At 37.8% G+C, this 18,267-nt stretch overlaps 1 protein-coding gene across 1 annotated transcript in view; it reads right to left on the bottom strand.

Moving 5' to 3' along the window:
• Window positions 1–16,789: 16,789 nt before the first annotated feature.
• LOC115217485 overlaps window positions 16,790–18,267 on the bottom strand; it is a 15,190-nt gene continuing 13,712 nt past the window's right edge. The window contains exon 5 of the mRNA XM_029787194.2: window positions 16,790–16,994. Within this exon, the coding sequence (XP_029643054.1) occupies window positions 16,914–16,994 (81 nt within the window). The 3' untranslated portion in view covers window positions 16,790–16,913. The remainder of the gene's footprint in view (window positions 16,995–18,267) is intronic.

Genomic DNA, 18,267 nt, shown 5'->3' with positions numbered 1-18,267 from the left:
CACACGTACACACACACACACACACACACACACACACACACACACACACACTGTGAAGGCATGTGGCTAAGTGGTTAGGGTATTCAGCTCATGATTGTAAGGACATGAGTTCAATTCCTAGCCATGCTTTGTGTCCTTAAGCAAGACACTTTATTTCATGCTGCTCCTGTCCACTCACTTGGCAAAAATGAGTAATACCTGTATTTCAAATGGCCAGCCTTGTCACACCCTGTGTCATGCTGAATGTTGTTGTGAACTACATTCAAGGTACATCTGTTTGTGGAGTGCTCAGCCACTTGCACGTTAATTGTATGAACAGAATGTTCTGTTGATTGGTTCAACTGGAACTCTTGTCATCATAACTGACAGTCCCAGCATTTTTTTTTTTATGGAGGGATGGGTGGATGAATGGATGGATGGATGGACAAAGAGAGAGACAGAATATGTATAATAAAAATTGTTAGCACGCTGGAGGTGGTGAGCTGGCAGAAACGTTAGCATGCCGGGAAAAATGCTTAGCAGTATTTCATCTGCCGCTACGTTCTGAGTTCAAATTCGGCCGAGGTCGACTTTGCCTTTCATCCTTCCAGGGTCGATAAATTAAGTACCAGTTATGCACTGGGGTCGATGTAATCGACTTAATCCATTTGTCTGTTCTTGTTTGTTCCCTCTATGTTTAGCCCCTTGTGGACAATAAAGAAATAAGAATATGTGTACATGTATTTGCTAGTATTTTTCTGCCTCCAGATCCTCACTCTGTCTTTATATTGATATTACTTTTAAAATGGTGACCTTTATTTATATATGTAACAAAATGGTTTGACGAACAGAAACCAGTATTATAAAGTAGCAGACTTAATTAAAAACAAATCACAACAAGCATCATCATTACTATCAATGAAAACCCTTCAAGGCAATGCTCCATTATGGCCACCATGATTGAAACATCATAACACAAATATATAAAATAGTAGGTTCCTCCACCTATGCAACACAAAAATTATTCAAGTAAAATGTAAAACTTTAATTACTACTGTTGAAAATTCCTTTTGTGAAATTCCTGGAGCCAAAAGCACGTGCATAGACCTTGGAAGACAAAATTCATCTGTCATTGGAGCCGGAATTTTCCATATCTATTGGATCTCCTCAGAATTTCATCTGCTATAATCTATGTGTGTACTTTTATGCACTAAGTCCTTATATGAGAGGATCTCTCATGCCTAAAAACGCAATATTTGGTCTTCTAACAAAGCGTTTATGTTAACTTGGATATAAAGACAGCCTTTTGATATTAATACTGCTTCCATCAATAAAAATATATATATATATAGATACATATATCACCATCACCGTGACTGACCAGGCGATCAGATGTTGCTACACATCACTGGTCACAACGCGCTTTGCACTGTTTTAGCCTTCAAATGACACCACCCCGCTGGCTAAGCGAGCAGGCCAACAGAAGAAAGAGTGAGAGAAAGTTGTGGCAAAAGAGTGCAGCAGAGATCGCCAGCACCCCCTGCTGGAGCTTCGTGGAGCTTTAGGTGTTTTCGTTCAGTAAACACTCACAATGCCCGGTCTGGGAATCGAAACCACGATCCTACGACTGCGAGTCTGCTGCCCTAACCACTGGGCCATTACGCCTCCACACACACACACACATATATATATATATATATATATATACAGACATGCACATACACACACACGTACATACACACACACACACACACACATACCTACATTGATGGCACTTAGACTTGCCAACTGATTAAAATATGTTTCTCATTGGAGCTCTAATGGCACCAAAATATGTTTCTATTGATCAAAAATTGAGTTTTTTTTGTTGCTTTTAAATTTTAAACATCCTCATTAACAACTGGCTAAATCCATGTTTTTCAAAGTTTTTCAGCTCCTATATTATGTGAGACTTCAGGACACTGCCCATAGATTCGTGACAGATGAAGTGTAGACAGGAACTTCGCTGCAGGCTGGCTAGCTAGCAGGTTGGTCTGCAGGGAAGGGACTTCTGGTGAGGTTGGAAAAGAATCTGGTGATTTAGATGACCAATCGTACTTACCCTCATGTTGTAGCTGACTGAAGCAATATAAACAATACACTGACACACTCTTGTTCCTGGGCAGAATTGTTAGCACGCCGGGCGAAATGCGTAGCCGTATTTCGTCTGTCGCTACGTTTTGAACCGTCCAACCCATGCTAGCATGGAAAACGGACGTTAAACAATGATGATGATGATGATGATGATGATGATGTATATGTGTCTTGCTCAAGAATGCAACATACTGGTAGGTATCAAACTCATGACCTTACAATCATGAGTTGACTACCTTAACCACTAAGCCAGTGCCTTTACTCACTTTAAAACAAGAAGTTTATACCATAGAACCTAAAGCAGTTTGAGGTGGCTCTGGTATCAAAAGTTCCATTAAACCCTTTAGCATTTAAACCAGCCATATCCAGGCTAAGTATTCTATCTGTTTTATATTCAAACTGGCTAGATCTAGCTTCTCACACCTACTCTACAATGTCATTCTAAAAATATGCTATCACATAAACAAAATCTCAAAGCTATCAGTTAATACATGATTAGTTCAAAACAATATAAACCCTTTTGAGACATATGGTGTTTTGGTATACTCTTTACCCTTTTACTCTTTTACTTGTTTCAGTCATTTGACTGCGGCCATGCTGGAGCACCGGGACTTATTCTTTTGTAAGCCCAGTACTTATTCTATCGGTCTATTTTGCCGAACCACTAAGTAACGGGGACATAAACACACCAGCATCGGTTGTCAAGCAATGCTAGGGGGAGAAACACAGACACACAAACACACACATGCATATATATATATACATATATACGACGGGCTTCTTTTAGTTTCCGTTTACCAAATCCACTCACAAGGCTTTGGTTGGCCCGAGGCAATAGCAGAAGACACTTGCCCAAGGTGTCACGCAGTGGGACTGAACCCGGAACCATGTGGCTGGTAAACAAGCTACTTACCACACAGCCACTCCTGCGCCTATGCGTATGTGTAGCTGAAAAGACCAAAATATTTTTCTATTGAGATACATCTACTGAAAGACAATACCTGATTAACTATTACACTTCAAAACCAACCATTTACAACATTTGTTCCATTGGGCCAATGGATCAGCCTCAAAGTTCTTTGAGCTTGTATCACTTGGGCCGAGGGTTAACAAATATTATATTTGACAGAGTAATCTGAATGCTAATGGGTATCTGAAGTATTGTATGTCAGTTAATGTGGGCAAAGAGAGGAGATGGCTCAGTAGTGGATAGGTCAATGTAAGGTCATAGCCTCAGCAGTGGTGGTTAATATGGTCAGTGGTGGATTAACCATTAAGTTTAGGGCACCAAAAGATGTAGAGCACTACAGAAAAGGTAGATGGTTTACAACACGAAAGAAATAACTTTAAACTTGCTAAAATAATATTCAAAGTAGTTTATAATATCGGAAATGTAATTTCAAAATGTTCATGATGACCTAGTAAAGATCTGATCAAAGACTTAGCAATTAAAAAAAGTAGGAGAAAATTTTTCAAATATAAATAAGGGGGAACTCTTTTACTCTTTTACTTGTTTCAGTCATTTGACTGTGGCCATGCTGGAGCACCGCCTTTAGTCGAACAAATCAACCCAAGGACTTATTCTTTGTAAGCCTAGTACTTATTCTATCGGTTTCTTTTGCCGAACCGCTAAGTTACGGGTACGTAAACACACCAGCATCAGTTGTCAAGCAACGTTGGGGGGACAAACACACACACAAACATATACACACACATACACATACACATATATATACATATATATGACAGGCTTCTTTTCTGTTTCCGTCTACCAAATCCACTCACAAGGCTTTGGTCGGCCCAAGGCTATAGTAGAAGACACTTGCCCAAGGTACCATGCAGTGGGACTGAACCTGGAACTATGTGGTTCATAAGCAAGCTACTTACCACACAGCCACTCCTACGCCTAAGAGTACATAAAAATAACAATTACTGTTTGTTTTGTTTCATTTTTTAAAAATAAAAGTTTATTTTATGGTATATTTTTTGCTAATATTTTGAATGAGCAAAACGCCCCCCACCCCGTCCAATGGACGGTGCTGAATCATATCTGCTGAATAAAAAGCAATCAGTGTTTTCTTTTCATTAAAAAATAATTTAGCATGCCTTTATTTCAATAAAATTTTGGGTTTTGTTAAACAAAGTTAAGATGAAAAAAAAACTTCTTGAGAAACCAAATAGTCTTTCCTTCCTTCATGACAAGTTTGAAGAAAATATCTCTTTTGCATCTTACTTTTTTGGTCTCTTAAATATACTGCATTTTGTGGCATTATTTCAAGCCAGCTGGCGTTTTTTGCGCAAACTGCACGTGCATTTTTTCACATACGCGTAGTATCAAACACAACAACTGATGTACTTGCGTGTACAAATGCACGTTCCCATGGCTTTATCGATCGCATTCTCACCTAGAATTGATTTTTGTAATGTTTTTCAAGACTTATACACGCCCTGATACCATCGGTATCTACATATCAAATTTGAACGCAATCAAATGGAGGATGCCCGAGATCCTAGAAGACACACACACACAGACAGACAGAATGGATTTTATATAATAGATTACATTTACATGGTGGTGGTCTTAATACTTCCCTGCATATAGTATTCACAAAGCTAAGTAATAGGCAAATAGTTGAAGCATAAGACTGAAGTATAATCTATTCTTAAGTATATAACATTTGCTTTTTGAGGAGTATTGTATGTGTGTTGGGGGGAGGCATGTGTGTTAGTGTGTGTGTGTGTGTGTGTGTGTGTGTGTGCAGTGAGTGTATGTGGGTGTGTGAGTGAGTGTGTGCATGTGTGTGAGTGAGTGTGTGTGAGTGCATGAGGTGTGGGTGTGTATGAATGGGTGTATCCATGTTAGTGTGTGTGTGTGTGTGTGTGTGTGCAGTGAGTGTATGTGGGTGTGTGAGTGAGTGTGTGCATGTGTGTGAGTGAGTGTGTGCATGTGTGTGAGTGAGTGTGTGTGAGTGCATGAGGTGTGGGTGTGTATGAATGGGTGTATGCATGTTAGTGTGTGTGTGTGTGTGTGTGTGTGTGCAGTGAGTGTATGTGGGTGTGTGAGTGAGTGTGTGCATGTGTGTGAGTGCATGAGGTGTGGGTGTGTATGAATGGGTGTATGCATGTTAGTGTGTGTGTGTGTGTGCATGTGCGCACGTGTGAATTGAGTGTGTGTGGGGGTGTGAATGAGTGTGTGCATGTGTGAGTGTACTTGAATGTGTGTGTGTGTGTGTGTACTTGAATGTGTGCGTGTGTGAGTGTGTGTGTGAGTGTGTGTATGTGTGCACACGCATATGTGCATGCATACATGTGTGTGAGTGTTTTAGAGAATGTGATCCAGAATTTAAATATGTAATATGGTAACTTTTTCCAAGATGTTAGAAGCATTCCATTGCTGCGTGAATTCATACCCACTACATGATCAGCCAAAATATTTCCCCAACCAGAAAAGGAAAGCCTTATCTTTATGTTGATAGCTCTGACTATATGATATATGTTGTTACCATCTAATTAGTACAAGTTCTCTGTTGTATTTATGAGGTTAAAAAAAAGAATGTCAATTCTCTCCTCCTTCTCACTGTAGCTCTCCTCCTCTCATACTTTTTACTTTCTGTCCTTCTTTTACCTCATCTTCCTTCTCTCTTACTTCTCTCTGTTATAGTAATTATTTTCTCACTTGCATTACTCTGACCTTATTTATATTATATCACTCTACACAATGCTAAATTTCTCTTATTCCTCACAGTGTAAAATATATTCCACTGTTTTAAAACTTGTGTTAACTTTTCCGTCATATTCTACTCTTTTACAGAATAAAAGAAGTATTTGCTGTGTTTTCAAATACCATTCAAATATCATGGTGGCATTTAAAACAAGAAAAATAAGTAACACAAAAACTGTAGTTACATTACTTGACCATCTGAAACAAAGATGCTAAAATTACATAACTTTACTAAAACAGCCTCTGTACTTCTGAATTAGCAAGCTAACCCACGGCACCTAATTATTCTCCTTTTGTTGTATCTTCCGCGACTTATACTCACTGACATTATATTAAGCATTTTCACACCAACCTGTCCCCCCACAGTTTCAATTTTTCCTTTCCTCCCCATTTTTTTCCCTTTACAATCATTAGCCACCAAAAGTTCACACTGAACATATAAAGATTTCTCTAATCTGAGAATGCCAACAAGTTGGTATGGGATTTGTTCTGCTGTTATAGATTCCTCATTATTGTTTAATGTACATTTTCTTACTAGCATGGGATGGATGGATGGTTGGACAGGATCTGATGAACAGCAGAGCAGTGTCTGGTCCCAAAGTCAGCCTTGGCATGGTTTCTATAACTGGATGCCCTTTCTAATACCAACCACTTTACAGTGTGTACTGGGTGCTTTTTGTCATGCATTGTTGAGGTTGCTGAGTAACTTGCAAGACAAAATAAAGAAAGGAAAAGCCCTCTTGGTTAAATGGGAGCGTATTTGAGAGAGGAGGTAGTGGTTTTATCACAGGGGTTGAAAACTAAAGTATGAAGAAGGAAGGCAAGCACAAGTGTCTTGCTATAGATGAGATTCATAGCTACACTGCATTATGTGAGGATGACTGGTAGTAGTAGTAGTAGGAAGAGAGATAAAGATAGTGGTAGCAGAGTACCAGAGTGCACTCTTCAAGGTAGAGGAAGATGAGTAAGAGAGAGAATATAATCTGTAGATCAGGTAGGAAGGCGGTGAGCTGGCAGAAATGTTAGCACGCCGGGCGAAATGCGTAGCCGTGTTTCGTCTGCCATTACGTTCTGAGTTCAAATTTCGCCGAGGTTGACTTTGCCTTTCATCCTTTCAGGGTCGATAAATTAAGTACCAGTTACACACTGGGGTCGATATAATCGACTTAATCCATTTGTCTGTCCTTGTTTGTCCTCTCTGTGTCTAGCCCCTTGTGGGTAGTAAAGAAATATGTAGGAAGGAAGGATTAAAAAATCAAAATATTTATTGTTACTGGAAAAACCTTTAAAATTAGTGAAGGTAAAACACTGAAAATTGGGACTAGCACAGTCTATTTTAAGATGGAGGAGTTAATGAAGGAACAAGGATTAAAGATTATATCATCAGAATATATCAATAGTTTCAGTGAGGCCCCAAGTAAAAAAAGACCATTTCAGCGAATTCTAATATCCCCTTCCTCATCCTACCTGTTGTTCACCTCACACTTAAGCAAACTTACCCATTCCCCTGTCCCCATCACCATCAAATTCATCCTCTTGAACCTTGAAGGTATGTCCTGACACCTCATCACCTCTCCTTTTTCCAACTGGGGTTACCATCTATCTCCCCAACAGCACCTGTTCCTATCTCTCAATCATAATCTTGCCTTTTAACACATGACAGCCTTCTCCCTCTATACTGCATCCACCTCAATGAAAGGGTCCTCTCTTGTGAGCTACTTAGCAACCTTATTAGTACTGGTAACATAAAAAAGAGCACACAATACACTCTGTAAAGTGGTTGGCATTAGGAAGGGCATCCAACTGTAGAAACCATGCTAAAACAGACAATGGAGCCCAGTATGCTCCTGGCCTTACCAGCTTCTGTCAAACCATCCAACTCTTGCTAATATGGAAAATGAATGTTAAATGAGGATGATGATGACGATGATGATGTTTATACCTAAAAAAGATGGAATGGTCATGAGTGAAAAGCCGTTGAGTATTGGACTGCTTGATAACATAGAAATTTGAGTTTAAAAGAACACTTCATTAATAAGGAGCCAACAACTGAGGCTCTGTGAAGTCATTCAGTTTACTATAATTGGCAGCCCAACAGTAAATACACCTGGTTATAACAAATTTATCTTATATGAATAAATTTGTATCACATAAAACTTCACTTGTTAAGTATCTCTGCTGTTACAGCAAAGAACTATAACAAACAGTGGGGGCCGGAGAACTGAGCCCTGATGAATACCTACCAGCATGCTAAACTCTTTACTAATACATTGCCAACTGTTCCTTTGGTGGTGGCAACTGGCTCTCACAATCTTTTATCTCCACCTTGTTTTTTTATTAACGACTACTGCAACATGATATACGTAATGCAATGCATGGTGCCATGTAAAAAGTACTCATGTTGGTACCATTTTAAAAATACCCAGTATGCTCTATGGAGTGATTGGCATTAGGAAGGACATCCAGTCATAGAAAGTATGCTGGGATGGACAGTGGTGCTTGGTGTGGCCCATAAACTTACCAGCATCAGTCAAACTGTCCAACCCATGAAAGCATGGAAAACAGACGTTAAATGATGATGATGATGATGATGATGATGATGATGATGATGATACCATTTCAGAGGTATTCTCCAGGTTGCTAAGTATGAGTGGTTTACTCTCACCTTAGAACTTTTCTCGTCTTAGAAGTTTTCCTGTGGTTGTGATATGCAACAGCCACACGCAAAAACAAATCTCTTCATATTTTATAGTGATCACATGAAAAAGTCTTTGTGTGGGAGTGCATGTGTTTTGACGGTGTTAAAGGAAAACAAGTGATGTGAACTGAGTCAGAACAATCCTTTCTAACTTTGGTACAAAGCCAGCATTTATGAGGGGCGAGGGAAGTCAATTGCATCGACCCCAATGCTGAACTGGTACTTACTTCATTCACCTGCAAAAGAATAAAAAGTAAAGTTGACCTCAGTGGCACTTGACCACAGAACAAGAAGAGCTGGAAGCGACGTCACTGAGGTAGAGCAAGGAAAATAAAAAAGACTCATAGGCAATATAATTGAAAGAGAAGAGAGGGGAAGGAAAAATGAAAATGTGCATTAATGACATGTTGTGCTTTGTGTTGGGGCAACAAAACATTCCTTTTGTGTATCAGAGTTGTTCTCACATCCTTTTTTTTTAATATATATATATATTTTTTCCTTTGTGCTTAAACTCGTTTCAAAAGCCCAAGGATAGTATTTCATCCTGACACAAATCTGAACTCATTTTATCTAAATTAATTCTCTTCTTATTCAGCTTGCATTAAATAAGACTTTCTGTTTCGGTACCATGTCCATCAATTTGATGTTTCATATATATATAATATGTGTGTGTGTGCGCATTTAAGCTGGTATTGTTTATGCTGTCTTAGTATGTCCCAGCAACTTAGTGGATTCACTAATAGAGGTTGTTAGGAAAGTAAGCTGTAAACTGTGAATACTGGGAGCTATTATAACAGATTAAACCTTCAAGGTTGTACTAGCATTGTTGGAGTTCAATGACAGAAATCAGTAAACGAATAAAGGTTTGAAAGTAAATAGGAGAGGGAGCGGGGTCCGAGTCAACTAATGAAAGAAGAAGAAAAAAAGAGACATGGGCGGAATGATGGAGAGGAAGAGGGAGAGCAAGGAAAAATGAGGTGGTGCTTATTTAGTAATGATTCATTGGATTAATGTTGTAACAGCAATACCTCTCTCTCTTTCTATGTCTGTCTCTCCCTCTTTTTAGTATCTGTATTCATGTGTGTAAGGTGGCGAGCTGGCAGAAACGTTAGCACGCCGGGCGAAATGCTTCGCGGTTTTTCTCTGCCGCTACGTTCTGAGTTCAAAACTCTGCCGAGGTCAACTTTGCCTTTCATCCTTTTGGGGTCAATAAATTAAGTACCAGTTGCACACTGGGGCTGATATAATCGACTTGATCCGTTTGTCTGTCTTTGTTTGTCTTCTCTGTGTTTAGCCCTTTGTGGGTAGTAAAGAAATATGTATTCATGTGCGTAAGTGTGTGTGTGTGTGTGTGTGCACAGATATATTTGCTCATGAATAAACCTATTTAAAAACAACATTGAATTTTAATAATTCCAACCTTATTTTCTTTACTTTCTCTTTATCTAATATGTATTAAGTAAACATGACTCTGTGCCAATTACGGCATTTCAGTGGACCTTAGAAAAGCTTGGTAGTGCCCATCTCCTCTCTAAGTGTTCAGTCCCTCACTAAGTTTACCCTGCCAGTTGAAGCAGTTACCAGGGTGAGGTTGAGAATGGTCTGTGAAACTCCTAGAATTTGCTAGCACTCACAAGCTGACCTTAACCAACACTCTGTTCCCTCACAGGACCCCATGCAGAACAACATAGCATGCACCGAAAAGCAAAACTCACAACCAGATTGACTTCATTCTTGGGCCTCAAAAGTTCAAGTACTGCATCAAGAAGGCTAGGACTAGGTCTTTCCTTGGTGTTGGTGTCAACAGTGATCATAATTTGGTCTTAGTGACAATGAGGCTCAAACTGAAAAGGACTTTGTAGCATGACTGCATTAGCATTAGCTTAAAACATACATTTTTAATCTCAGGTAGGCTCAAATGACCCTGTAAGTTTACAGCTCTACTTAGTCTCTGATTGGTCGAATAAATAGGCTCCCTCTAACAGGAGCTCTCCACTACATCTGATTGTCCCTTATATATATTTCTTTATTGCTCACAAGGGGTTAAACATAGAGGAGACAAACAAGGACAGACATACAGATTAAGTCGATTACATCAACCCCAGTGCGTAACTGGTACTTTATTTATCGACCCCAAAAGGATGAAAGGCAAAGTCGACCTCGGCAGAACTTGAACTCACAACGTAATGACAGACGAAATACGGCTACGCATTTCGCCCAGCGTGCTAACGTTTCTGCCAGCTCGCCACCTTGTTGTCCCTTATATAATGTGGCTGGCACCATGCTTAATTGAGTTCCTTTCTCTTCATTTCTCTGAAGGACTCCTGGCTGGTAGTTTGGTTCTATCATATTTGCGCTGGCATCTCACATACAAGAACAACCCTTCTTCCACGTGCGCCAGCAGAATCAACCAAACTCAATGCCATTATCTCATGCTTACTAGAAACATTTCTATCAAGATTCTTAATTTACAATGTTGTTATTTAATCCTAGGTCATACATATTTATCAACCAAACTTATGATTCTGTGGGTGAATGCTTGGATATTATAACATTTATGCATTTGTTGAGATCGGCTGTGAATTGAACCTGAGTCTTTGGACTCAATTTATGAGCACAGCAGCTACACTACATCACTGTTATTAATTCCTTACAAGGTTAGGTTCAAAACATCATCTTTATCAGGATATGAAAATGATAAATTGGTGATAAGCACAAAGATCACAGAAAGTATATTAAGCAAAATAATTGATATGACTGAAAATTACTACAGATATTAACTCTAACATCATCAAGAAGTAAGAAACAATGGAGAAATAGTGAAATATTTTGACAGAATAAAAATCTGTGGAATATATATATATATATATATATATATATATATATATATACAACCTGAACATTAGCTTTAAGGTTCATCCAAAGCTGGGACCACGGACCATATGTCCCTTGACCAATTCAGGATCAGAACATATAAGTACCCTGCGACACAATTTCTTTTACTCAACAGGCCCTGTCCTGTTTAACATTGTCCCAAAACTGACCAAAGAGAAAAAGGATTCTATCACCTTTAAACGGAGTCTGGACAAATTTCTTCAAGGAATACCAGATAAGCTACTGATACAACTCACTCAACAAGAACTCACTACTTGAATGGAGCATGATATCACAAAACTTGACTTAAAAAGGATTTAGATAATCCTATCAGGTGGTTCTATTAAGTTAGACATAGCCTGGACCAATCTTTGGTCAAAACACATATAAGTTTATATATACATATATATTGATATATAAGTATTTATGTATTGATATATATATATATATTGATATATATATATATATATATGTATGTATGTATTGATATATAATATATATATATATAAAGATATATATATATAGATGAAAGAAGGTTTGAAAATGCAATTTTAAAAGATGTTTATTCACTTGACCCGTCAGTCCATCTCAAATTCTTTGTAAACTCCTAAATGTATCTCCTTTTGTGTATATATATATATACCACCAAAATATGACCTTTTTGAACTCATAAATTTCTGTGTATATATAAAGATACTTCCAAACAAACATAATTTTTAATGAAATCCTAATATTTTTTATGAACTTTTTAATATTTTCTCAAGATTTTTCCTGTAAACTGTTCTTAACATTTTCTTATTATTATAAAAGAATGTATATATGTATTGTAATATTTTGTGACAACCAGTACTTAACACAAAAAAGGTCTTACAAAGCTTTCACATTTTACTTTTGACAATCTTATTTTTAATGAAATCCTAATATTTTTAATGAACTTTTTAATATTTTCTAAGATTTTTACTTGTAAACTGTTTTTAACATTTTCTTATTATTATATGTAACTATTTTGTTTTAACTATTTTAAAGTGTTTCAGCTGCAAAGCTGCAGTCATGCTGGGGCACCACTGTTGACTGAGCTGCACCACTATTTGGAATGTGCTCTGATCTGTGGCATCTGGTCAATGAGGGAATTTGATGCTGCAGCCCTCATCTGTGTTCCCTGCCATGAGGTAGGTTCCTCTAGAACTCGTGACAGGAAGATATCCAGTTTTGCTTTAAGGACACTTACATCTACACTACACAGGTCTCTCTGGCATTTTGGAAATATATCAAAGAGGTGTGGGCCCTTGAAGACCAAGCTGATGCAGTATCTGGTTCTGTACTTTGATGGTGATTCTGGGATCTTTGGCACTATGCAGTGGTGCCCCATTCTGCAGTTTGAGTAACTTTCAATGCCAAAGTTTGGTACAAGGCCTTCTAGGATATTCCAGATGTATATCACTGCATATCTCTCTCGCCTTCATTCCAGGAAGAAGACTTTTAATTCTTTCAATCTTTCCTAGTAGCTGATACGTTGTATCAAGATGATTTTCTTAGTGTAGTTTCATTGGATTGCTTCGAGTTTCACCATGGGTTTTATAGTGTGTGGTGTCCATTGTTGGGAGCAGTAGTCCAAGTGGATGAGAATGTATGTCCTTCAAAAGATCACTAAAGTCTCTTTTTCTCTTGTTTTGAAATTTCGGAGGATCCATCCAGCTAGCTGTCTACATTTTATTACTAAATTTGTATTATGCACTTGGAAAGATGCATCATTGCTCATGTAAATGCCCAGGTCACACACTAATTTTAATTCAAGGATTTCAGTTTCTCTTGGTCCAGTGTATCCTGTCTGCATGTCATTTAATTTTGTGTGCTGGTAGCGTAGGGCCTGGAATTTTCTTGCATTAAACAGCATGTTGTTGTCCTCAGCCCACATGTATACTGCGTCCAACTTCCATTGCAGATGTGCAATGTTTCCAGGATTTTGCATTGTCTGAAAGACTTTTGTGTCATCTGCATAGCTAGCAAGGATGGCTATCTGTGCAGTCGAGGGCATGTCTGAGAGGGCCACTATGAATAGCAGTGACCCCCAAGACAGTGCCCTATGGAACACCACTTGCAATTTGTATTTCTTTGGATCTGGCTCCATTGGCCACTACTGTCTGACATCTATCCCTTAGAAATTTGTGCAGCTATTCTCCAAGTTTTCCACATATGCCAAGATCATGCAGTTTGTGACATATCATACCATGGTCAACTTTATCACAGGCTTTTGCAAAGTTGGGATATATCATATTCATGCTCAAGTCATTCAGCAGCTGTTTTAACACCCAGTGTAGTGTTGCAGGAGAAAATTCAGACAGCTTCTACCTGGACGAAATCCATGCGGGGTGTCAGTCAGCAAGTCATTTTCTTCTAGAAACGTGATTAGTTTCTTGCAGACTATTCATTCCATGACTTTACTGATGTGTGAGGTCAGAGAGATAGGCCTATAGTTTTCGGCATCTGGTCTGCTTCTTCCCTTTATGGATAAGGTATATTATCCCTTTCTTCAGTTTTTCTGGGAGTTTACCACTTGCATGGAAGCTCTGGAAGAGAATCTGCAGTGGTTTTGTAAGGGCTTGCTTGCATGATTTGAGTAGGACCACTGGATATTCATCTGAGCCAGCCACTGAATTTGTATTAACTTCATCTATGGCCAATATTATATCTTCTTCTTCAATGTTTATGTACTAAATTTTTTTAACCTCTTTGGTTTTAAGTAATGTGGCAAAGAGTTCTGCTGGTTTGTTTACTTGTCTGTGTCCCAGCAGTATAGTGAACACACTTTGGAACTGTTCGTTCAGTATTTCACTTATGGGGTTTCCTGTGAGGGAGCCATCTTTTTGGAAGAGGGGTCCTGTCTTGTGGCATATTGAGGCTGTTTCTTTGTCAAACTTAAAGAAAGCTTTAGGGTTTGACTTGATATTTTCTATAACCCAAGCTTCTTTATTTGCTCCCTCCTTTTCATGAGATTGATTCATATGTTTCTCACTACTTTGGGGATGTTTGCTCAGGCAGTTCTTAATCTTTGTCCAACGTCTCAAAAGAATCTTCCTTTCTCTGTGGATCCTGTTTTGGTGTATGTTGGCCTTGCACAATGGGACTGATTTGTTACATATGGCTTGTAATATAGACATGAAATGTTTGTGTTTCATGTCAATATCTGGTGTGGAGAGACATTTAGGCCAATCCTGCTTGAGGATCTCTTTCTCAATCAGCTTCCAATTTTCTTTGTGAAAGTTTAGTTTGGAGAGATTTTGGGTGCTTCGTATAGGCTGTATGTCTGCAGGAGCTTTTGGACCATACATAGACAGCTCTATTATATTGTGATCCAAGATCAGTGTCAGTGTCAATTTAACATTATGGATAATGTCCCTATTGTTTGTGAAGCAGAGATTCAGTATATTATTTGATCTGGTTGGTTGCAGCACAATTTGTTCCATGAAAGAGGCATTGGTAAGGTGGAGCAGGGACTCTGCCTGTGCTTGCTGTTAGCGTGTCATTCTTGGGGGAATCTGGCCTCCAGGCCATCCCATGTTTGGGAAGTTAATGTCACCTAAAAGGAATACATTAATGTGTTGTTCCAGTTTGATGAGAACTTCTCTTATCTTTGTTAGGTAGTCTTCAAATTTGCCCGTATGACTCGGAGCATCTGGTGGGTGATATGTAGTACATATAACAAAATTAAGTTGTCATATGTGTTCAATTTGAGTGTCACACACTGAATTAGAATATGACAACATATTCTAATAGATGTATTTCTGCATCCCCTATATCAAGTCTAAGATGCATTTCTACAAGTGCCATGCATAAAGCTTAATTGCATGCCACAAGGTCTCTCAGGAACAAGATTTTTGATTTACAGTTGCCATGCAACAACCTATATGCAAAAGAAATATCTTTGTGATATGTGTGTTGGTGTTAGTGGTGGACCATTCTGTATCTGTTGTTGGTGATGGCCTTGTGTGGTGGCAGGCATAGCTCCTGGTTTGGGTTTGAAGCCAGGTCAGTTGCTGGACAATCTTTTGTATCATGCACAAAAAAGATTGCTGTTCAGCTGCTGCCCTTTTCACGTCTGGGTGAAGCTGGCCGTTTGCTTGGTCATGCACTACATCTGCATATCATCTTCCGGAGGTAGACAGTGCACTATTTTTACATTTCTATTGCCTTTCCTTTTGTCCTCCTCAGGGAAGGGAGTGTTGTCTGGGGCCCATGTGGTTTTTGCAGACCTTCTGGTGTGCAAAGCGACAGTTTGCACAATAATCACTGTACCAGCAGTGTCCTTGCAGGTAGAATTTGTGAGTGCTCCTGCTTTTGCCCTTCAACTCCTATAGCTTCTGTTGGGGGGTCCTCCATTTCTTACCAGTATTTTCGATTGTTTCTTCTTTCCTTTCTTTGACTCTTCGTTCTCCTTTACTTTTGTTTTGTTGGGTTTGTGTTCATCTTGCCTCTGATATAGCAGACCCATTGCATACTTTTATTGTTAGCTTGATGAATTGCTAACTTCAAGACATAGTGGGACACAATACACAATTTAACAACTAATGAAAACACATGCACATACATGCTAGGTGCAAGATTGAGTGTGTGGTCGAGAAGTTTGTTTCTCAATATTCAGTCCCTCTGCATGGTACCATGGGCAAGTGTTTCCTACTATAGCCCCAGGCCAACCATAGACTTGTGACTGAATTTGGTAGACAGAAACTGCAGTATTGTTCATCAGAAAATGACTGACAAACATGTTTATAAAGAAAATTTGTTTGCTTCATACTCCTCATGTGTCGATTCTGCCCATAAGAAAGGAACAAATAATACTATGTGGCTGTAGGTCATAACACCTGGGCAACACTGGGGTGCATTGCTAATACAATAATAAGTTATGAAGAATGAGACATCATAGAAATAAAAGGTGGTAAACGTTTTATTGGATGATTTAAAAAAGAGCCATGCAACAAAAATAATAAATGGTTGGTTCAGTGAAGGTAGCAAAATAAGGACAATGTTAAAGGCAAACAACACAAAAAATCATAGAACACAGTTTAACCCTTTGAGTCCTGACCTCTTGAATCTTATTTGATAATATGCCTGGCTTCTTGATGCACTCCACTGGTAGAGCACTGCTACAATACAGAGAAAAATAAGCCATCCACTGGTAAACCAGTGCTACGGGCTCAAAGGGTCAAAAGACATTTGGTATTAAACAGTAGTTATACAGAAAGCTATATCAATAGGGTTACTTTTGTATATGTGAAAATGAAATAAAGTTGCCAAGGTCTATTAACTCAAACATTTGAATACAAAGGGATTGTAGTTGTATTAAGTATGCCACAAAGCTTTTATTGTAAGACAATATAATAGGTAGATTGATTTAGAATATCTTGGTTAGTTTTGCAGAATAGACATTTTTAAATTTGAATACAAACACTGGTAAGTTTTAAAATATATATTGTTCTTAAAAAATTCTCAGTTTAACAAAATATGTAAATTTTATGCTTGAGGTATATATGCTGGAGGAGTAGTGAACGCCTGGCCGGATTGCATGTCAACATTACTAGTAGTTTGTACAACCTGTAAAATATATAAATTTTTAACTGATTAAATCCCTTTAAGAGTAAAATATTTTTGCTTAGAAGCAACTTTTTTACTATTTCTTTCAATAGACATTTAATTACTTACACCACACACAAACACACTCACACACATGGAATTGGCTAATACTCTTTAATTAGAAGTAAAACTGAAGGGTGTAGAATAGTTATTGCATTATAAACTTAGCAGTTTAATGAGGAACTCACTGAATTAGAAACAGATAATGAAGTAAAACAGATAATGAAGTAAAAAAGTCCACTATTTGTTGGATCGACAAAGTTCTGATGTACAATCACTTCTTGAGTGTACATACCATCATTTAGGCTTCCAATAGTTCCTGGTTGTTATTTCCCCTTTAATTTTATTTACTTTTGTAATCACTACATACTGAAGAATTACCCTAAATTGGGGCTAAAATGAGGAATGACTAATTTCAATAATTTCTTCTCTTTAACGACATGGTGCAGGAACAGAACCAGGTGTAATTCTGCTTCAAGCACCCCATATTACCCTTGTAACTTTCCTTGTTAGTTTGTCACTCAGATGAATCCATGTATTTCAATATCTTTCTTCCTATAAATACATTTAATAGCATTTAAGCAAAATATTTGGACTCCCTGTATTTTAAACTGTGATTTTAAAAAATTCAAAATATTAAAAATAAAATAATTCCTTTTAAATTTCGCAAAGTTAAAAAAATTTTTTCCATAATCATATGAATTACCTTTCGAAGAATGCAAATTTGCAAAAATTTTCTGAAAATTCCAAAAATTATAAAAAGATTACATAAGGTTATAAGGCTGAGAGTCACTCCTGCAAATTGTGAAGAAACTATAGAGAATATTTTACAGTGAATTTTTTTATCTTTTTGAGTTTTGATAATTTCATATAATGCCATTTTCCTGTGATTCTTTACATTTGACCTAGATATTACAAATTTGTTTTTGAATTTTTGAGCTTTGTGGTGTCTAAGAATCAATATTGATGTGTATGCATTAAAAATTTTTTTTTTTCAAATGCAATTCTGGAGAATTGAAGGGGCATTTACTTAATCTTGTCTTACTCATTTTGCCACATCTAAATTATCTTCTGTATGCTCATAGAGAACAGAGATGATTTTCTGAAATAGTGTTCTGAATATGTTATAGTGTTTTTAATGTATTTAGAGCTGATGTAGTTTTTGTTTGGAAGTGAACACTTGTAAAAAATTTATTTTTCTCAGAGTTAAAAATGCAGAAATATTATTCATTGT

The sequence above is a fragment of the Octopus sinensis genome, linkage group LG11, assembly GCF_006345805.1.
Source record: "Octopus sinensis linkage group LG11, ASM634580v1, whole genome shotgun sequence".
NCBI classification, from domain to species: Eukaryota; Metazoa; Mollusca; class Cephalopoda; order Octopoda; family Octopodidae; genus Octopus; species Octopus sinensis.
This window is presented reverse-complemented; position numbering and strand designations above follow the sequence as displayed.